We start from the raw sequence: 22,395 nt of genomic DNA, 5'->3' as shown, positions 1-22,395 counted from the left end.
GGGTCCCCGGGCAGGTCTCCGGCGCAGCGGCGCCAGGACCGGGGACGCGTCTAGACCTCGCGGGCAGGGGCGGCGCCCCCTCCCCGGCGGCCGTGCGCCCCTGCACTGGGCGCTTTTGTCCAGCCGGTGGGAGTCCGTAAATACACCGCGCCCGCCCCCCACCCCTAGAGCCGCGACCTCTGCATCCTCACGACCCCTCCCCGGAGACCAGGCGGGGGGCCGGAGAGCTCGCCGACGCCCGGGACAGCGGGTGGGTCCGGCTCGCGGTGACTCCCGCCCGGCCCTCGCTCCGCAGGCTGGCAGCCTCGGGTCTCCCGGAACCATGGTGAAGTTGGGGAACAATTTCGCGGAGAAGGGCGCCAAGCAGCAGCTGCTGGAGGATGGCTTCGACACCATCCCCCTGATGACGCCCCTCGATGTCAATCAGCTGCAGTTCCCGCCCCCGGATAAGGTGAGAGGCCCCCCCACCCCGGCGCCCCGCACGGCCCGGTGCGCACCCCCAAATCTCGGGTGGCGGCCGAAACAAAAGGATCGCGCCGCGCGTGTGCTCGGGACGGGCTTGGGCGGGGTGGAGGACGCGCCTCGGGGGACAACGTATCCCCGAGGGATTCTGGAGCGGGCGGTCTGCGCCCCCCATCACCCCACCCTCCGCGCCCCGCCTTAGATGACAGCTTCGTGCTGACCCAGGAACTGCGCGGTCCGGGAAAGATCCTTTGATTTTCGTGGGACCCTGATCCGAGAGAGGTCCCTGACCCCTCCGCCGCCAGCCCAGCTCTGCGCCTGCCTGCCACGGGATACCAGGGGCTCTGCTTTGGGGGTGAGCCCAGGAGCGGCTCGGCGGCCCCTCGCGCCTTCCCGGGTGGTGCAGTTTCCGATTTGCCCCTTTGCGGTGGGGAGACCCCTCTCCTTGGCCAGATGGACCCTCCCTGGGGGCATCCTCCTCTCCCCCCGCCCAGACACACCGGTGGTAGCTGCGGCAGGATGCGCGCTCCTTCGCCGCCACCTTCCTTTCTTTGTTCCTTTTGTGAAAATCTCCAAATAAGCTGAACACTCGCGCTCCTCAGTGTTAGTGTAACCGGGGACAGCCATTCATCATCCTCTTCTGGAAGTGGGATTTGTGTGTGTGCGCTGAATTTAAAGAATCCCCTCTTTTCTTAAATACAGTCTGCAATCGAGTGCTTTCTGTCCGTTAAGAGCAGTCTTTACAAGAGTTAACGCTTAGAAAACGTTTAAAAGCCTAGACAACTCTATCGTGAAACGGAGACCTAAAATTGGGCACTCGCATCCTTTCTGCCCGCCTTGCTGCTCTTTAGAAGTCACCCCAGCCGCCAGGAAGCGCTCTCTCTTCCCTGAAGTGTGCAGGCATTTCTTGTTTCATTGAATGCCTGGCGGGGTGGTTCTGACTCAGGACTTGTCCTTTATTCCAGCCTGTTGACGATGATGGGTGACAGGGCTCGGGTGGGGATGGGGGGAATATCCCTGCCATGGATCCATCCTCTCTGGAGGATTCCTTTATTCACATGGTGGGCCCTTTGATAGGCTTACTCAGCTCCTCGAGATGGTTCTGATCCTCCCAACTCTTGTGTTTGGGTAGGTAGGCAGGGGGGCAGGGGCTGGAGGGAGGCTGAAACAAGTGTTTCATTTCAAGGAAAAGGATCAGCTGATCTCACCTGTGCGCTTGGGCCATGTGGGACCACTCTGGGGCATTGATGGTCCAAAAGAGGCTTTGAGGGAGGGGCAGGACTGCCTGAGGCCTTGGCTCCCACCTCCCTTTTGCCGTGCAGGTTAGCACAGCCTGGCGCCACCATCCCCACCTTCTGCTGCTGCCTCAGCCCAGGAGCCATGGCAGCCTGTGCCAGGAACACTGCATGCCCGGGCAGCACCCCTGTCAGGCCCTTCCCTCCACTCGGCCTCCTCTTGCGTCCTAAGTCTGTTCCATTTTGGCTTATAGCAGGGAGGAGGTTTCAGGCAGGTATGAAGTCTTGACCAACCAATTGGGCCGTCCAGGAGTAGCTTTGTTCTTAAGTCACTCAGTTGTGTTCGACTCTTTGTGACCCCTTGGACTGCAGCATGCCAGGCTTCCCTGTCCTTCACTATCTCCTGGAGTTTGCTCAAACTCATGTCCATTGAGTCAGGGATGCCATCCAACCATCTCATCCTCTGCCACCCCTTTCTCCTGCCCTCAATCTTTCCTGAAATCAGGGTCTTTTCCAATGAGTCGGCTCTTTGCATCAGGTGGTCAAAGTATTGAAGTAACCTAGGCTGCTCTGAAAGGTGATGAATCTCCCATCCCTGTGATGCTCCCAGCTGGGGATTCTAGCAGGAAGTGATGGATGGGCCAGAAGATTTCTAAGGTCCACAGATGAAGAAACCGACTCTCCGGGAGTTTATAGGACATGCCCAAGGTCACTCAACTGATGGCCACCACCCTCCAGGATGTGAAGCTCCAGCAAGACCTCTTGCTCTGCCCTCTTGGAGCTAGACCGTGCTCACATGGGATGTCTCTTAACCCAAGCAGTGGCACCGTGTTGCTCCCAGCCCAGGTTCAGGGAGGTGATGTCACCTGTCCCAGAGGACACGTGTCTGACGGCAGATAGTGCAGATAGGGTTTTCAATGGACTGTGTGCTGCGTGCCGAGGTTCTAGAGGTGCGACAGTGCGGGTAGTCACAGAGCTGGCAGCCACGTCAGGGCCAGTCTCTGCTGACGTGTGTTGAATGTTTATTATGCACCAAGCCCTTGTCTGTGTGGTTTACAGCTTTCACTTCCTTTCGTGTTGCTGACATTAGACAGTAACCACCACTGTTGCCCCATTTTACAGGTGTGGAAATGGAGGCACAGAGAGTAAGGAACTTGCCTGAGGTCAGCCTTGTAGTGGCAGAGGCAGACTGAATCTGGGCCAGTGGGCTACTGAGCAGGTCCCCACTGGGCTGAGGGTCCCAGGGATTCCCTCCTCCTCACAGTAGCCCAACCAGATGGGCCTTGTTCCCATTTCACAGGCCAGGACACTGAGGTTCCAAGTGGTCAAGGGTGTGCTCAGGGTCACGCAGCTAGTCAGGTACAGTTGGGGTTCGAGGATGGCAGGGTTAGGCTCTAGTGCTGCCCTAGAGACGGGTGCCCCTGGACTGGGCACGCAGGCTGTCAGGCTGGGTAGAGGAGAGCTGCATATAACCGAAGGGAGGGAGGAGGGGGCCAAGGGTGTGCTTACAAGCGATGTGGCCCTTGGATCGGTTTTTCAGTGTCACGAGGCGTGAGCCAAATTCTCCCTGAGGCTGGGTCCACTGTCACAGCTCCGTGTGGGATCCCTGCAATCTCCTAAGTCCTTGTTCTGCCCTGGGTCCCAGCATCATGCAAGGCAGTATGTCCCACCCAGTGAAGGGCGCTGCCACCTGGGTGAGGAAGCAGGTTGGTGGCGGGGGGCTGGTCCTCTCCAGTCCAACAGCCACTTCCTGGCTCCTGCTTTGGGGTGGGGGTGGGCGTTTGGGGATTAGAGACTTGTAGCCCCTGGATAATTTGCCACCTCGTCAAGTGGGAACAGAGAAGGAAACAATCCCAGAAACAGGGTTTGAGGAGGGCAGTAAATGATGCAGAAAGGCTGAGGGTGGAGGCTGCAAGGTTGGGTTAGGGTTCATCTGAAGCTGGTGGGGATGATGGGAACAGGTTTGCCCTGGGCAAAGGCAGAGCAGGTTTCCTGGTTGGAAAAACATCTCCTGCTTCACAGTGGAGAGTGGAAGGGTAACAAGCAAGGAGACCATCTAAGTGGTAAAGAACCTGCTGGTCAACGCAGGAGGGGTAGGAGACATGGGTTCGATCTCTGGGTTGGGAAGATCCCCTGGAGTAGGAAGTGGTCAACCCACTCCAGTATTCTTGCCTGGAGAATCCCATGGACAGGGAGCCTGGCGGGCTACAGTCCACGGGGTCGCAAAGAGTCAAACACAGCTGAAGCAACTGAGCACGCAGAGACAGGGGAGAGAGGAGGATGGTGGGGGTTAGACAGACTCCCCAAAAGTGATTTGCTTGAAGGCTGGTTTCCTGTTCCTTCCTAATCCTGGAGGGACATAGTGCACTTGAATCTTCTCATTTTACCCCTGGCAGCATATAAAAAATAAATGTATCCTTCCTTCCCGCTACCCAGACCATGAAGCTCCGGGCAGTGATCAGTCAGTTCAGTCTCTCAGTCATGTCTGACTCTTTGCGACCCCATGGACTGCAGTGCGCCAGGCTTCCCTGTCCATCACCAACTCCTGGAGCTTGTTCAAACCCATGCCCATCGAGTCGGTGATACCATCCAACCATCTCATCTTCTGTCGTCCCCTTCTCCTCTTGCCTTCAGTCTTTCCCAGCATCAGGGTCTTTCCCAATGAGTCAGTTCTTCTCATCAGGTGGCCAAAGTATTGGAGCTTCAGCTTCAGCATCAGTCCTTCCAATGAATATTCAGGACTGATTTCCTCTAGGATAGACTGGTTGGATCTCCTTGCAGTCCAAGAGATTCTCAAGAGTCTCCTCCAGCACCACAGTGAAGGGAGTTCACTGTGAAGAGAGCCCCAGGTACGGAGGCGGGAGCCCCAGGTGCCGGGGGAGCACTGCATCAGGAGTCTGGGGCCCTGCTGACCCCTAATAGGCCTGCTGCCTATTAGCCTTGGCTTCGGAGCTTAACTTCTCTGACTCTCTGTTGTCATATTTCCCTTCTGGTGCTGCTCTCAGGATTATCAGTGCATAATTTCTCACTAGTCTTGGCACAGAGGAGAGTTGTAATAAGTGGTGACTGTTCTCATTCTTTTTGTGAAATACTTCCTGGCAAAATGGTGACTTTGAACACTAGAGTCCCCTCCGACAACCTGTCCTCTTTGGACAGGTGTGTCGGAATGCATGTGGCCATACTCCTAACTGTTTGCTTCTGTTTCCTGAACAAGGTGGTCGTGAAAACTAAGACTGAATATGAACCTGACCGCAAGAAAGGCAAAGTGCGTCCTCCCAAGATAGCAGAGTTCACCGTCAGCATCACCGAGGGCGTCACCGAGAGGTTCAAGGTGAGTGGCCCCGGAGACAGGTGAGATGCTGCTTTTGCCCCCAGGACAGGTCCACTGAGCTCCAGAGATGACCTGTGGAATGATGGGAACAGAATGGGACACTAATATGGGCTGACTCCAGATATGCAAAATTGACCTTGTGGTTTTTAAAATTTCTTCTTTTATTTTCAGAAAATGATCAGTATTACCAAGTTTTAATAATAGGGACAACCCAGTCCTCAACTTTCTTTTAGACAGAGGTATATATGGCTTCCTGGGTAGCTCAAATAGTAAAGAATCTGCCTGCAATGCGAGATGCCTGGGTTTGATTCTTGAGTCTGGAAGATCCCCTGGAGAATGGAATGGCAACCCACTCTAGTATTCTTGCCTGGAGAATTCCATGGACAGTGAAGCCTGGTGGTCTACAGTCCATAGGGTCACAAAAAATTGGACATGACTGAGCAGCTAACACTTTATAAACAGTAAAATCTTTACCTTAAGTGCAGAAGAGGGGCAAACAATAACAAAAAGGCAACCATTGTCCTTAGTTGGTGCAAGACCCAGTCTGAGCCTTTGTGTTGCAGGCTCATCTGAGCATCCCTCTCCAGGGAGTCAATACTCTCCATGTAACCTGTTTTGCAGAAGTTGAGGCACAGGGCAGTCAGGGCCAGGAGTCAGAGGTGGTCCACTCTGGAGCCCTTGTGTTCACACTTCACCTATCACCATCCTTGACAGGTGCAGAGGTGTGGGGCCTGACCAGCTCTGTACACAGTTTGCTGGAAGTGCTCACTTTGGGGAAAGAAACTGCTCCAGACCATTCTTTAGGGAGAGACAGCTACTGAAAGGGTCAGGGTTCCAGCCAAGCCTGGGGACAAAGCCTTCTCCACTGAGTCTGTGTGGCCTCTGAGGGTGGAAGCAGCTGTGATGGTTGAGGAACAAGTTAGGATATTGATATTCTGGAAACTTTGTTTCTTTGGCAAACATGAAAGATGGTAAAATGGAGGCCCTCACCTAGATTCAAAGGAATGATTTAGGAGACATAAGGCATAAGTCACCCAGGCCCTAAAGGGTGGCCTTGACTGGCCACCCTGGTTGTCACCCACGTGGATGTGTGAGCAGTGTCTTTATGCTGGGTGCATAGACACCTGCCCACCCCCATGCTCTGCAGTTTCCAAAGTCCCTTTGCATATTGCATCCTGTTCTCTCTCTCTCTCAACCCTGTGAACTGGTTAAGAGATGAAAGTCAACCCCAAAGGAGTGAGCGGCTTTGTGGGGTGATTGGGTATGCCAGGACATAATCTGGCTTTAAGTCCTTCTTCCCATGCCTTGGTGCTGCCGTCCTGGGCTGGAGGAAGACCATCCGGGGGCTTGCCTGAAAACCATACAGCAGGTCCCATCAGAGTCGCCGTGTCTTTTGTGTCTGTGGGGCTGTTACTGGTGTCAGCTCATCTAACCCTCCTATCAGTCTTCCCAGAGAAGCAAGTACCATTAGTGCTACTCAGTTTACAGATGGAGAAGTCGAGGCACAGACAGGCCTGCGTCTGTGGTTTCTGCTGGTGTCCAGGAGGGTGTCCAGGTGGAGATGCTCTTCCGGCAGTTCCTGGCTTGGTGGTTCATCTGTGTTGCGAGGTTCATGGGGGACCAGGTCAGACTGACCTAAGGTCACCATCTGTCTCCTGCTCTGGCCAGCCGCTTGGCGTGTGCCTCTTCTGGGGCCAGTCGCTCATCCTGTCCTGTCCACACCTGGGGCTCAGCCCTGGCTGAGGCAGAGGTGACTTCATTTTCAAGGTCATGATAACCATCACCATCTGAATCTCTGAGCATGGCTGGGTTTGTTTTCCCTGCTTTGAACCCTGCCTCTTCTGGCCCTGGCATTTTGTGTCCCTACGAGGCAGTACGCTTTGTGGCCCTTGAACGGCCGTCCCTGCATCTGTGAGTTGCCTGCCGGCTCTGACCCCACGTCTGGGGTCCTTTGCTTGTGCTTTTCCCTCACCTGATGCAGGTCCCCAGGTCCCTTATTTAAGGTGTGGATGACGCACCAGAGCCTCCAGGGCTCTCAGCCTTGGCTGGGCCTTTGTGTGGTTACCAGGCTCCGGTTGCCAAGAACCTGGGCCCAGAAGATCGGTGCTATCCCAGGGGGTGGGCTGTGGCGGCAGAGGTCCTGCCTTCTCTGCCCCCACCTCCCAGGGATGTCTAAGAGGTGTTGTCCACAGGTGGTGCTCAGTGGATTTTTTTGCACTGCAGTGGCCTGTTTCCCCAGTTCTATGTGTAAACCAGGCATGTCTGTACACTTAGATTTGTGGCCTTCCTGTGACTCCTGGCCATCCTGAAGGGAGCATCACAGCCCCTTTTGCAGCTGAGGCCGTTGAGTCCCAGGAGGTCACCGGTGGGGGGGGGGGGGGTTGCTGGGGTCCTCCCCACGACTCTCTGCCTCCGAGTCCAATGCCCTTGCATCACCCCTCCTGCCACACACACTGCTCTGTGGGCCCCGCTTCCAATTTCTAGGCCCGGTTCCCCTTCTGTCCCCTTCCAGTGCCAGCTCAGATATCACCTCTGCCGTGAAGCCTCCCAGGATTAACCTCACCCTCCCTGTAGTTCCACTGCCCTTTTTAATGAGGCAATGACAGCCTCTCACAGTAACGGAGTGCCCCCAGGAGCCAGATTCCGGGTCCGGCTCGTTATGCTTATGATCTCATTTTATACTCAGAGACCTCAGGGGGCAGGCACTGTTATTATCTGCATTTTGCTCTCGAGGGGGAATTGAGGTAGACATCTTGAACCTGAGCAGCCTATTCTTGGCTGTACCACCTGAGGTCCAGGCGGCTTCTCCTGCAGGACACATTTGCAGAGGATGCTCTGAGCCCCAGGTGACCCATGTGCTGCTGGACTGACTCGCTTCTAAGAAGCCTTTTCCTTTGTTGATTCAGAGCCCTTCCCAGTGCCTGCCGCCCTGTGGCCTCCGTCCGAACACCAGTCACCCTCCTTTCCAGCAGCCTTCAGATATGGGGGCGCCCGTGTACCTCGAGTCCTCCCCATGTGAGCCTCGAATTTCAGCTTTTTATGTTGCGGTGCCCTTTCCCTGGCCCATGCTTCTCTTTGGGTGTGAGGCCTGTGACCTGGTGCCCCAGTGAGTGGGGTGAGTCTGTCCAGTGGGGTGATCCTGCTAATAAGCAAAGGCCCCTTGACCTGAGTTGTTGACCTGGGGGAGGCGGCCGGAGTGTAGTACCCCCGAGCCACTGTCAGGCAGAGTGAAGGTGCGGGGCTCTGGGTGCAGACAGAACTTCCCAGCCCCTCTATGTCAGGCGGGAGAGGAGCTCCCCGATGCCTTCTGTGGTGCTGGACACACAGGGTGACAGCTCCGTAAGTCGGGGTGACAGACCAGGCTGCCGGCCCCAGGTGGCGAAGTTTCCAGGGACCCTGGCTTGTTGGGTACATTTGGTGGTAGCTCCCCAGGAAGCTCCTCTCTGGGCCGGGTGGGGGTGTGAGTCCTTTATAGGTGACCACGCAGTCAGCAGGTGACACGCCCAGGGTCCCACAGTCAGTGTGAAGCGACCTGGCCAGCTTGACCCGGAGGCCTGTGATCCCAACTCGCTCAGCTCAATGACCTGTATCCTGCACACTTCCTGCTTTTGCTCCCAAACAGGAAGCAGGTGTAGCTGGTTCCCTGCCTGCCTGCCTGCTGTGGGGGTCTGGGTGTGGAATGTAGCCTCCAGGTATGGCCTGGGGCCACCTGTGTTGGAATCACCTGAGGTTTGATTGTAGCAGTGGGACCTTGGACCCTAGGGTATTGTGACAACCTCTCCAGATGATTCTTTTGGGTTCGTGACCTTTTGTGGGTGGGGCTGCGTTCTAGCACACGAGCAGGGCAGGCTTAGGAAAGTGGGTGCCTTTTGAAGATGCTGAGGGTTTTAGCCCTTCTAGAATGTTCTCTCGGCCTTTTCCTACCCACTTATGTTTCTCGCATCTCTGAATGCATGCAGACAGTGAGGCGTGCTTCTCTGGTGGGTGGTGTCAGCTGGCTGAGGGCGGGGGGCTCTCTTTTGGAAAATTGGGGTGCATGTGGGCAGCAGAGAGGAGGACCTGCATGCGCCCCCCCTCCCCAATCACCTTGAAGGTCAGTCACGGCTCTCCTGGGACAGAACGTCTTCCTCGTCCTGCTGATGAGCAGGCAGCTTCCATGTGGCTCCCCAGCCCAGCCGTCTCTTCATTCTTTCTGGCCCTGTGTGTGAAGGGCCAGAATGAAACCATGCCTTTCAGCTGTTGAAGCAACCAGTAAATAACATGGGCCCTTTTTGTCTGTAACTTGTGTAGTTCAGGAGCGGGAGGCCACTGCTGTAAGGCTCATCTTTATATACCTTTGGATGGCATCCTCGAGACGAGATGTCTTTTTGGATGTTGCTTTATGATTATCACCCAGGGATTAATCTCTTGGCTACGAGGTTGCTAGGCTGGTTGCTAGGTAACCGCTGGCTGGGGAGAGGGTTTTCTGAGGCTCCTCCACATGGGATTGCTGGATGAGCCACCCAGCGGTGGCCCAGAGTCTAGGCTTCCAAAGAGGTTGGTGTCAACAAGGAAAGCGGCCGCTTAATTAATTGGAGGTGTATTTATGCCGAGAATAAACATGGGCCTGAGCTGTTTCTCCAATGAACTAAACCTAAACACTGTTCTAATTGCGTGGTCCTGCTCACCCATGCAGAGTAGCATGTCATGGTGTTGTGTGGGATTCTGGAGGGCGGAGGGGCCATAATGAGGCAGATTAAAGGAATATTTCTGCTTGCGACTGCCATGATGGAAAGCTGTTGACACCTCTGACATCCACACGCATTCTACTTGTAAGTTCAGGGTTCGGGTGAACAGGCTGCATCCCAGCCCCTGCTGCTACGTTGCCTTCTGGCCTTTCAGAGATTCCAAGGTCAGCCTGGCCCAGATGGCGCAGGGCTGGGAGAACATCCTGGGAGGAGAGACTGAATTTGTTTGTATGGGCCCTGGGTGCTGCACTGGAGGGTCCCTTTGCCTTCTGTCCACAAGTGAATCTGTGGGTAGGGACTTCCCTGGTGGTCCAGCAGTTAAGACTCTACACTCCCAAATGCAGGGGGCAATGAGGGGGTGTTGTGTGTGACCAGTTAGATCCTTGGTTTGGGAAATAAGATCCTGCATGCCACACAGTGTGGCCAAAACAAGAGAACAAACCAAATGAATCTGTGGGTGGTTTGTATCTTTTTCTCACATCCTGAATGACCTTGAGCTTCCTGTGCTGTTAGTCAGTCTGTTTTTCCACCCTCTCCAATAATCCCCTGGTGTGTTTCAGGATGCATTTGTTAAATATTTATGAATGGTGACACCGTTTCCTTGGCACTCACCGGTGGGGGCGGTCTTCACGAGTTGGCACTGGGGATCCTAGAAATACTTCAGCAGCTTCAGCACCCTGTCACCTCCAACAGAGCGTCAGGTGGGGTTCCCCTACCATGTTTTGCGGTTTCCTGGCCCAGCTGTACAGTGGGGGCTTCACCCAGAATTGAATAATTATGTGGATTGAATCATCTGGGGGTGTGTCTGTGTGTTCACTTTGTGTGGGTTACCTAAAATATTTAAGTGCTGTAAATGCTTGGAGATATCAGGATTCATCTTCTGTTTCCAAGATCTTTTCTTTTTTTGAAACTGCATTACTCAGCAGAAAAGCACATTTCTCTACCCGCCCCACCCCCTCCCAGCCCCAAGGCTGGGAGGGCAGAGACAGCAGAGAAAGAATGACCCAGCTACCATCGACCCAGTGCTGCCTGCCTGCGCTCTTACTGTCTTGAAGGTTGATCTTCTGTCCTGGTTTTGAAGGTGGGGAATTAAGGTCAGAGAGGACCCCGGCCCAAGGTCAGCCAGCTAACTGGTGGGTAGCAGTAGGATTCAGACCCATGCCCACCTGACACGGAGCCTGCCAAGCTCTGTTTTCTGTTCTGGCAGCTACGTGGGGTTCATGGAATGATTCTGCCCTGCCACAGACTCCCTAGTTCCCACCCTAGTTGAGCAGTGACCTCTGGGAGGCCCCCAGCAAGAGAGGAGACCCCAACCAGAAAGAGCAGGTGGGAACACAGCATATTCAAATGCCCTTCAAGCCCCTCGGCTGTGAAATAGGGTGAACTGCCAGTTCCCAGCTCATGGTGTACATTTAGAGAACTGGTACAGCGTCCAGGGCCTTGTAAGTTGCGTGGCTGTGTAATTAATCGCCCAGAGTGGGATACTTTCGGGAGTGGCAGTGGGCCCTGTGCGTTTGGGATGCTGGGGCAGGAACCGTTGTCAGGACTGTCCCGAGCAGGTCCGGCATATGATCCTCTCCTTATAAATTCCTGATAAAGTTCACCCTGAGGCCCATAGCCTATTTGCTGTCCATTCCTGGCTGTTCTTTCCAGAACACACACCTGGGACCCCTCTGGTCTCTGGGGTAAGGCTGCTCTGGCTTGGGGTTCCCATCTGTCTCTCTAAGGCCCCTGCCATAGTCTGGCCTCCTGTCTCTGCCTCACCCCCCCTCACCTTTTATTTGGAGCAAACTGTGTTGGAAGGACTGATGCTGAAGCTGAAACTCCAATACTTTGGCCACCTGATGTGAAGGGCTGATTCATTAGAAAAGACCCTGATGCTGGGAAAGATTGAAGGCAGGAGGAGAAGGGGATGACAGAGGAGGAGATGGTTGGATGGCATCACCGACTTGATGGATATGAGTTTGAGCAAGCTCCAGGAGTTGGTGATGGACAGGAAAGCTTGGTGTGCTGCAGTCCATGGGGTCGCAAAGGACAGGATTGAGCGACTGAACTGATACATAAAATACAATTTACAACTTTAAAGTGTTCAATTTAGTGATATTTATTACATTCACAGTGTTGTCCAACCATCACCACTATCTCCTTTCAGAACATTTTCAGTCACCTCCAGAGGAGACCCCATACGCACTGGCAATTACTCCCTGATTCCGTCTGCCCTTAGCTCTAAGCAATCACTCATCTCTTTCCTGTCTCTGTGGATTTTCCTATTCTGGACACTTCATAGAAATAGAATCATAGACTGTGTGGTCCACATTGCGTTTATCTCATCTTATCGATGGGCGTTTGTGTTGTTCCCTCCTTTCGGTTAAGTGTGAATAGTACTGGAATGAACATTTGTGTGCAAGTTTCTGTTTGAGCACCTGTTTTGCATTCTCTTGGGTTTGTACCCAGGAGTGGAATTGCTGGTTCATGTGTTGATGTTTTGTTTAACATGCCGAGGAGCTGCTGTTTTCCACAGTAGCTGCACCATTTTACATTTTCACCCACAGTGTGCAAGGTTTCATTTTATATCCTCACCAGCAACCATTATTTACTTTTATTGTAGCCATTCTCGTAGGTGTGAGGTGGCATCTCCTTGGGGCTTTGGTTCACATTTCCTCATAATGGAGAATGATGTTGAATATCTCTTCCTGTGCCTGTTGGCTATTTATTTATCTTCTTCAGCGCGAGGTCTGTTCCAGTCCTTTTCCATTTTTAATTGGATTGTTTGTCTTTCTGTTGTTGAGTTGTAAGAGGTTTTTATATATACTCTGGATACTAGGTCCTTACCAGATGTATCAGTTGCAGATATTTTCTACCATTTTGTGGGTCGGTCTCATCATTTTCTTGCTTGTGTTCTTCAATGCACAAAATTTTAAAATTTCAGTCAAGTACAGATTATTTTTGCTGATTGTGCTTTTGGTGTTATATCTAAGACATCATTGCCAAATGCAGGGTCATAAAGATTTACCTCATGTTTTCTTTTAAGAATTTTAAGGCTTTAGCTTTTATATTTAGGTTTTTATTCCATTTCAAATTAGTTTTTTTATATGATGTGTGGTCAGGGTCCAGCTCGATTCTTTCATGTGCAGACAGCTAGTTGTCCTGATGCCACTTATTGAAGAGACTCTTCTTGCCCCATTAAATGGTCTTGGCACCCTTAGTGAAAAGTCAGTTGACCATGAACACATGGTTATAGTTCTGGACTCCTCCATTCTATACCATTGATTTATGTAGCTATTCTTACGCTAGTCCCATACTGTTTTGATTACTGTAGCTTTGTAGTACGTTTTGAAATTAGGAAGCCTGAGTCCTCCAGCTTATTCTTCATTTTAAAGATTGTTTTGGCCATTCACAAACCCTTGTAATTTCCATTTCTAAGGAGAAAGTCTGTTGGGATTTTGATAGGGATTGTATTGAGTGTAGGTCAGTCTGGGAAGGATTCTCATCTTAGCACTAGTGTCTGTCCATCCGTGGTGTCATTCCATTTATTTGGGTCTTACTTTAATTTCTTTCAGCAGCGTGTTATATAGCCTGCAGTGGACCCATTCTTTCACTTTGTACAATCAGCTGCAGAAGTAGAAGTCATACTTGTGATTCACCAACACAAATCACCGGTGTTCTGTGTATCATGCTGCAAGTGACATTGAGATTTTGGGAAGTGTTTAGTCTCATCATTCCTTTGAAATCATAGTATTGTAAGAGCTTGTTGTTTGATGTATTATATCACAAATCTACGTTTTGGCAATGTTTTCATATTAGTATTTCAGTATCCTTGGTTTTCTTTCCTGTGTATCGTGTCTTACGCATTTTTAAGCATGAGTCTGAGGATTGATACGCTCCATGTGACTGCCAGGGGCACAAATGTAATGGGAACCCTGCAGCAGGCTGTTCCCTGCCCCCTGCTGTTCCCATATGCTGTCCCTTAAAGCCACAGCCCACATCAGGGGGTAAGGGCCACCATGGGGGCATCTGGCAGAGAACACAGGGCGATGAGTGGAACCACGCACAGTAGCTCTAATTTCATCCCACTATCTCCTGCTTTCGAGCTTTCATTGACAGCTGCACAAAAGTGATGTCAATTTAAGGAACATGTAGAATCTGCTCTAACAGACAGACACACACCACGCACACGTGTAAACTGATGGCAAACATCTGTCCTTCAGGCAGCTGGTGACACCTCCCAGAGCTGTGAGAAACGCTAATTTGAGGTATAATAGAGGGGCAGCCACCTCCTGGAATCCTGCAATACCCAGGATGCATCTGGGCTCCCTCCTCTTGGTATGACAGGCCTCCCAGGTGATAAGGAACCTGCCCGCCAATGCAGGAGACGTAAGTGATGCGAGTTTTGATTCCTGGGTTGGGAAGATCCCCTGGAGGAGGGCACAGCCACGCACTCCAGTATTCTTGCCTGGAGAATCCCATGGACAGAGGAGCCTGGTGGGCTACAGTCCATGGGGTTGCAAAGAGTCGGATGCAGCTGAGCGGCTTAGTGTGCATGCACCCTTGGTATGACGCACGGGGTCCTTTGTCACCCAGCCCGTGGCCCCTCTCCTACAGGACATGTGATGCTGCGGGCACACCAGCTGAACTCGCTGTGTCTAGGGCCTCCGGGCTTTGGCACAACCTCTCTTTCCCTCTGAGAATAACCCTCTTTGCCGAGTTGTCTTTGGTCAGCTCCTTGTCCTTCAAGCCTAGACCCCTCTCCTGGACATCTGCCCTCCTGAACGTGTCTGCTCCTACCTTCCCCTCCTGGTTCTCACCCTGCGCTGTAACGAGTTAACACCACTCTGCAGAGACCAGGGCCGACCCTGCTGTCCAAGCTCACTCCAAGGTGGCCGCTGTCAGGCCTCCCAGAAACATCCACCAGCCACTGGGGAAGCTGATGACCAAGGAGGGCAGGGTCAGGGCGCCCAAGGTGCTTTTCTACCTTAAAAAAAAAAAGTCTTATGATCGCCTTGGACCAAAGATGAATATAATCCAGGCTGGGTGCATTATTGTTTATTCATTATTTTTTATTTTCTGTTTTTTTAAAAAAACAAAAGTTAAAACCATTTTCTGGGGTCACTAAAAGCATTGTGGGCCCCAGCACTGGGTTTCTGCACCCGATAAAGTCATCAGCCCTGAAAGAAAGGCCCTGTCTTTGAGGAAACACCCTTCCACCAGCCAAGGGACTCCCTGGCCTCCATCCCTGGCCTGCAGCCCACCCCAGAGAGGACTCCTTGGGTGCTGCCCATCCACCTGGGTCTCAGAGCCACCTGGGGTCCTGCCTCCTTCCCATGCACCATCATTTCTATAGTAAAACCCGGGCAGACAGTGCCTCCACAGGCTGCATTTATGTTCTGTTTGATGTGTAGTCACTCTGGCTTGGCTCCAGGTCCCCAAGGGTTGCCCTGTGACTCCTCACTGGGGGACGGGCCACCTGCACCCGCTCACTCATTGTTCACTGAGTTTGGGAGGCTCCTCTGTCTGCCTGGTGCTTGGGTTTCAGCCTTCCCTGCAGGGGCTCGGTCTGTGGAAGTGGACAGGCTTGAAAGGAGGTGAATTTGTTTCCTGGGGTGGCCGTGACAAGGACCGGCAGCTGAGAGGCTGGTAGCCACGCATATCTGGAGGCCAGAAGTCCTGAGTCAGCCCTCCTGGCTGTGCTTCCTCTGGGGTGCAGTCTCCTTGCCTCCGCAGCCCCTGGAGCTGTGCTGCTCACATTCCTTGCCCTTCAGCCCCTTGTCCGTCTCCATAGCCTGCAGCACAGCCTCTCCAGTGTCCCATTGCCTTCTCGTCTGTAGCCGAATCTCTCGGTCTCCCTCTCAGAAGTTCACTTGCCTGTGACTCCACTCCTGGACAGTCCAGGAGAATCTTCTGTCTCAAGATCCTTGACTTGATCCCACCTGCAGAGTCCCTTTGTGCATGTGAAGTGGAAGTGTGAAAGTGCTAGTCACCCCCAGATGTGCCCCTAGAGGAGGGGCCTTCCTTGCCTCTTCTGGGCCTGGGGGGCGGGGACCGGGGCTTGCCAGCCGTCCTTGGCTTGTGGCTGCACCACCTCCATCCTCCATCTTCACGTGGCCGCCTCCCTGAGCGTGTGCCTCTGTGTCCAACGGTCCCCTTTTCACGACCCAGTCATCCCGGATTAGGGCTCATGCAAATGACCTTAATTAATGTAATCACACCTGCAAGGACCCCTATTCTAAATAAGGTCACATTCACAAGTACCTGGCTTAGGGGGGCATAGTTCAGCCTTGACAGGGGCCCAGCACGTGGGGCTGGCCACGTGCTCTCAAGCCCTTGAGCGCTTACCATCTTGGTAAACCTGTCAAAGCGTGGGGCCTTGTTCCCTGCTTCAGAGGCGAGATGTACAGGGGACCTGCTGTCACGCAGGTGGTGTGTGGTAGAGCTGGGTCCAGTTCTGAGCCAGGTGGGGATCTTCCCAGAGAGGCCCATGGTTCTCTTCTTGGTCAGTGGTGACCACGGGGTGGGCACCATGCCCGAGTAGTGAAATGTGAACTGAGTTGTGAAATGTGAACTGGAGTAGTGAAACGTGAACCTTTATTGCTGCCCCCACCCGCCCCATACAGTGCTTCCCAGGTCTGAGCAGATTCTGGGGCCCAGGAGAGGTTCAGGGTTCACAGAGGCATTGTGGCGGGCGGGGGGTGGGGGGGGGGGAGTGAGACAGCCTATGGGTGTGGGAGGCTTTGCCATGCCCCATGCCTCCTGCTTCCCTTGTAGCTCAGTCAGTAAAGAATCTGCCTGCAGTGCAGGAGACACGGGTTCGATCCCTGGGTCGGGACGATCCCCTGGAGACAGGAATGACAACCCACTCCAGTATTCTTGCCTGGAGAATCCCATGGCCAGAGGAGCCTGGCGGGCTACAGTCCATGGGGTCACAAGAGTTGGACACGACTTAGCGACTGAACCACCACCACGCCCCCTGCTGACGCTCCGGGGATTTATCCCTTTGCCCTCTTCATTGGCTGCTCCGGGGACTGTGGTGTTTTCATTTCTCAGTGCTGAGAGCACCTTGGCCATCGAGCCCAGGAATCCTGGGTGAAAGGTCCAGGCGTCCTCTTTCCTCGGAGGAGAGCCCTTAGGAGGTGCTTCCCCACGGCTCCGCGGAGAAGGGGTTATTTATACACCTAAACAGATGGGGTGCTGTGAACCAGACTCCATGTGGCTTCCAATCCAAGGGACAGGATTCAGAATGTGTGTCTTTCCAAGACTTATGATCATCATCTTTTTTTTTTTTTTTAAAATTGAGATGTAATTGACATAGAGCATATTAGTTTCAAGTGTGCAACAGATTGATTCAATATTTGTGTGTATTGAGAAATGATCACACTCTAAGTCTAGTTAGCATCTGTCACCACACACAGTGATACATTTTTTCCCTTGTGATGAGAACTTTTAAGAACTCCTGTCTCAGCAACTTTCAGACATGCACTATAGTGTTTTTAACTACAGTCACTGTGCTGTATACCACATCCTCTTGACTTCATTTTGGTTCAGTTCAGTTGCTCAGTTGTGTCCGACTCTTTGTGATCCCATGGACTGCAGCACGCCAGGCTCCCTGTCCATCACCAACTCCCGTAGCTTACTCAAACTCATGTCCATCGAGTCGGTGATGCCATCCAACCATCTCATCCTCTGTCATCCCCTTCTCCTCCTGCTTTCAATCTTTCCCAGCATCAGGGTCTTTTCCAGTGAGTCAGTTCTTCACATCAGGTGGCCAAAGTATTGGAGTTTCAGTTTCAGCATCGGTCCTTCCAATGAATATTCAGGACTGATTTCCTTTAGGATTGACTAGTTTGATCTCCTTGCAGTCCAAGGGACTCTCAAGAGTCTTCTCTAACACCGCTGTTCAGAAGCATCAATTATTTGGTTCTCAGCTTTCTTTATGGTCCAACTCCCACATGCGTACATGACTGCTGGAAAAACCATAGCTTTGACTAGACAGACCTTTCAGCAAAGTAATGTCTCTGCTTTTTAATATGCTGTCTAGGTTGACTTATTTATCTTTAATTGGAAGTTTGTATCTTTTGACCTCCTTCACCCAGTTCTCCCACCCCAGCCCCCTGCCTCTGGCACCACCAGTCTGTTCTCTGTATCTTTGAGGTCAGTTTTTTTCCTGTTTGTTTTTTAAGATTCCACACTTAAGTGAGTTCAGAGCACTGTTTGTCTTTCTTGGTTTGACTTATTTCACTTAGTGTAAGGCCCTCAGGGTTTACCCGTGTTGTTGCAGATGGCGAGATTTCCTTCTTTGTGCGGCTGAATTATACTCCATTGAATTTATATGCCACGTCTTTATCCATTCCCCCATCAATGGACACTTCTGTTGCTTCTGTACCTTAGCTGCTGTAGACAATGCAGCAGTAGACATGGGTGCAGATGTCTTTCCAAGCAAGTATCTCCATTGCCCTCAGACAAATACCCAGAAGCAGGATTGCTGGACCATATGGTAGTCCTATTTTTAATTTTTTGAGGACTCTCCATACTTTTTCCATAATGGCTGCACCAGTTGACATTCCCACTAATAGTGTAGGAGAGTTCCCTTTTTCCCATGCCCTTGCCAACCATTATTTCCTGTCTTTTTGAAAACTGCCATTTTAATAGGTGGGCGGTGATATCTCATTGTGATTTTGATTTGCATTTTCCTGACGAGCGATGTTGAGCACTTTCTCATTTACCTGTTGGCCATCTGTATGTCTTCCTTGGAAAAATGCCTGTTCGGTTCCTCTACCCATTTTTGTTGGATTGTTTGGCTTTTGGCTCTAGAGTCATATGAGTTTTTATATATTTTGTATATTAGCCCCTTATCAGATACATGATTTACAGACATTTCAGTAGGTTGCTTTTTAGTTTTGTTGATGGTTTCCTTTGCTGCACAGAAGTGTTTTAGTTTGATGTTGTCCCACTTGTTTATTTTTGCCTTTGTTGCTTTTGCTTTGTGGGCCAAATGCAACAAAGCATTGCCAAGACCAATGTCAAGGGCTTATCACCTATGCTTTTTCCTAAGGAAACTCACGTTCAAGGTTTTAATCCGTCTTGGGTTAATGTTTGTATATAAGGGACTTATCACCTATGCTTTTTTTCCTAAGAAAACTCACGTTCAAGTTTTTAATCCATCTTGGGTTAATGTTTGTATATGGTATTAGGTAGTGGTTGAATTTTATTCTTTTGCTCAAGGTTCTCCAGTTTCTCTTCTTTATTGAAGAGACTGTCTGTCCCCATTTTATATTCCTGGCTCCATTGTCATAAATTAATTGATCATATATGTGTGGGTTTATTTCTGGCCTCTCTTTGCTGTCCATTGGTCTATTTGTTTCTGTGCCAATACCATACTGTTTTGATTACTATAACTTTGTAATATTGTTTGAAACCAGGGAGCATGATACCTCCAGCTTTGTTGTTCTTTCTCAAGATTGCTTTATTTATTTGGAGGCTTTTGTGGTTCCATACAAATTTGAGGATTGTTTGTTCCATTTCTGTGAAAAATGGAATTAGAATTGTGGCAGGGACTGTATTGAATCTGTAGGTTTCTTTGGGTTGTGATAGTATGGACATATTAACAATATTAATTCTTCTGATGCATGAGAACAGAATCTTTCCATTTATTTGTATCTTCAGTTTCTTTTATCAATGTCGTTTTTAGTGTGTAGACCTTTCACCTCCTTTGTTAAATTTATTCTTGGATATTTTATTCTTTGGGATGCAATTATAAGTGGGATTGTTTTCTTAACTCTTCTGATAGTTCATTTACTAGTGCATAGAAATGCAAAAGATTTTTGTATGTTGATTTTTTATTCTCCAACTTTAATTTGTTGATAACTTCTAACAATTATTTGGTGGAGTCTTTAGGGTTTTCCATAGGAAATTTGTCATCTGCAAATAGCAACAGTTTTACTTCTTCCTTTTGTAGCTTGAATGCCTGTTTTTTTTCTTGCCTAATTGCTCTGGCTAGGATTTGTAATACTACGTTGAGTAAAATTAGCAAGAGTGGGCATCCTTTTCTGTTACTGATCTTGGAGTTTAAGTTTTCAGTGTTTCACCATTTGAGTATGCTATTAGCTTGGGCTTATCATATTTGGCCTTTATTATGTATGTTCCCTCTATACCCACTTTATTGAGAATTTTTATCATGAATACATGTTAAATTTTGTCAAATGCTTTTTATGCATCTATTGGGATGGTCATATAATTTTTATCCTTCACTTGGTTAATGTGATATATCACGTCTGCGGATGTCGAACCATCCTTGCAACCATGGGATAAATTCCACTTGATCGTGGTGTATGTAGTTAACGTGTAGTTGAATTCAGTGGGGTGATATGGAGAACAGTCTAACAATGCTTGTTAACCTGTTGTGTGCCATAGACCTTTCGGAATAATTTCAAGTGCTCCAAAAGAGAATATAAAGGGTTACGGAGGACAGTTACTTTAGATACAGCTCTCCCTACGGACAACCCTGCTGTTCTAGACTGTGGGAAGAGCTGCCCTCGCTGCTCCCAGGGGCCGCCAGCAGGTAGCCGGGTCCCAGGCGGGGCAGATTTGGGCGAGCAGTAGCCAGGTGGATGTGGGGAGGAGGGCTCGGGGAGGATCAGGCATCGGGCCTGTGGGGGGCTGTGTGTCTGGACTGAGAGCCCAGCTCCGCATCTGCTGGCCGTGGTGGCAGCTGCAGCAGCAGTAGCAAACGCCTCCTTCCAGAGTACCCACTGTGTCCGGTTCTGTCCTCTCATCACTGCACTGAGGCAGTCCTCCACCGTCCCACCAGCCCTGGGTGTGGGTCCTCTCACTGCTCTTGGCTGGCAGGAGCCTGGGCCCAGAGGAGCTGGGTGACTTACCCAGGGTCTGGCCGCCCCTCCTGGGCACTGTAGGCAGGCTGGATTGCTGCTCCTGTTGGAAAGCCCTGCACGTGCTCCATTGCTGCCTCTGCTGACACATGTCCCAGGGCCACTGCGCCCACCTCTTCCCACCTCCTTCATCACCCAGCTCCATGCTCGGCCGCCTCCGCTGTCCCCCTAGGCTGCCCTCCTGAGCCAGGTGGTCTCATCCTTGCCTGTGTGTAGCCGCCACCAGGATCCCCGATGGCACCTTCCCTGTGGCTGCTTTGGGTCCCGAGGCAGCCGTGGCTCCACCCTGTGTTGGAGGTGGGGACTTGTGGCTGGGGCCCGCATGGCCAGTGGCCAGGGTGGCCGTGTGGGGTGAAGGGAGGGAGCAGTGGATCTGGGCCGGGGACCTGGGCACAGCTCCTGGTCACACCTCCTGACCTGACACACAGTGCTTTTGCACGCCCTTTCTGCCCAGGATGGACGCTCGCCCTGCCCAGCAGCTCCCTGGCCTCCAGGGTGTGCCTTTGAGGCCCAGAGGCAGCATCATTTTGTCTTCCTATCCCTAGACCCTGCAGCAGGGGACGTCTCATCACCTGGCCCAGTCTGCTCAGGGACTGTCACGTGTCCACCTGCAGACATTCCTGGGCCCATCCCATGGTCCGGCCAAGCTGTACTGGGTGCTCCACAGATGGCGGTGCAAAAAGCCAAGTCCCATGCTTATGGGGACCACCCTCCAGGGAGGGGCAGGCTCTCCCTGAACACTCTTGTCCAGGGTGGAGGTGATGGGGGCCCTGGAGGGTCTGCCCTGCTCAGCTGGTCCCAGCTCACGGGTGGGGTTGGCATCTGGGACTCAGGGGCATCTGTGAGACAGCTGATTAGCCAGTGACTGGCGCATCACCAGGGTGACTGGCAGTGTCAGAAGGGCAGCTGCACCCACAGCTCCATGGCGTGTCCAGCGTCCCTGAGGCCCAGTCATAGGTGTACCCAGGCTGTCTATACTGGGCCCAGAATACAACAAGTGGCCAGTTTACAAAGAAGGTGATACATGGATGTGATAAAAAATGAACATGGTACAGAAATTGTCCAGTGTGGAGAGGCTGTGCTGACCTTCATCCCCAGAGGCCTCCTGCGTCCGTGTTCTGTGCCTTCCAGACACAGCGCCTGTGTGCCCTGGCGTGGGCTCGTGTGTGTGCATCTGTGTGTATGTGTCTATGTATGTGTCTGTGTGTGTGTGTATATGCTACTGTGTGTGTGTCCATGTCTGTGTGCATGTTACTGTGTGTGTGCCCATTTCTGTGTATATGTTATTCTGTGTGTATGTCCATGTCTGTGTGTATGTTACTGTATGTGTATGTTACTCTGTGTGTGTCAATGTGTTACTGTGTGTGTCTGTGTGTTTGTTACTGTGTGTATGTCCGTGTCTGTATGTGTACGTTTCTATGTGTATGTTACTGTGTGTGTGTCTCTTTGTTACTGTGTGTGTGTCTCTTTGTTACTGTGTGTGTATGTGTCTGTGGGCTTCCCTAGTAGAGTCCACCTGCAACGCAGGAGATCCTGGTTTGATTCCTGGGTTAGGAAGATCCCCTGGAGAAGGGATAGGCTACCCACTCCAATTTTCTTGGGCTTCCCTGGTGGCTCAGACAGTAAAGAATCCACCTGCAATGCGGGAGACCCGGGTCTGATCCCTGGGTCAGGAAGATCCTCTGGAGGAGGGCATCGCAACCCACTCCAATATTCTTGCCTGGAGGATCCCATGGACAGAGAAGCCTGTTGGGCTACAG

At 51.7% G+C, this 22,395-nt stretch overlaps 1 protein-coding gene across 2 annotated transcripts in view; it reads left to right on the top strand.

The window, feature by feature from the left end:
* Window positions 1–322: 322 nt before the first annotated feature.
* Window positions 323–22,395, top strand: part of NSG1 (neuronal vesicle trafficking associated 1) — a 30,861-nt gene continuing 8,788 nt past the window's right edge. Inside the window, exons 1-2 of one of the 2 annotated variants that reach the window (XM_068975491.1) lie at window positions 323–451; window positions 4,912–5,028. In XM_068975491.1, coding sequence (XP_068831592.1) covers window positions 323–451; window positions 4,912–5,028 — 246 coding nt within the window. The remainder of the gene's footprint in view (window positions 452–4,911; window positions 5,029–22,395) is intronic. The other variant, XM_068975492.1, reaches the window with a different exon arrangement.

Source organism: Capricornis sumatraensis, chromosome 7 (assembly GCF_032405125.1).
Source record: "Capricornis sumatraensis isolate serow.1 chromosome 7, serow.2, whole genome shotgun sequence".
NCBI lineage: Eukaryota > Metazoa > Chordata > Mammalia > Artiodactyla > Bovidae > Capricornis > Capricornis sumatraensis.
Note: the sequence above shows the minus strand (reverse complement) of the source record. Positions and strands in the feature narration are given on the sequence as shown.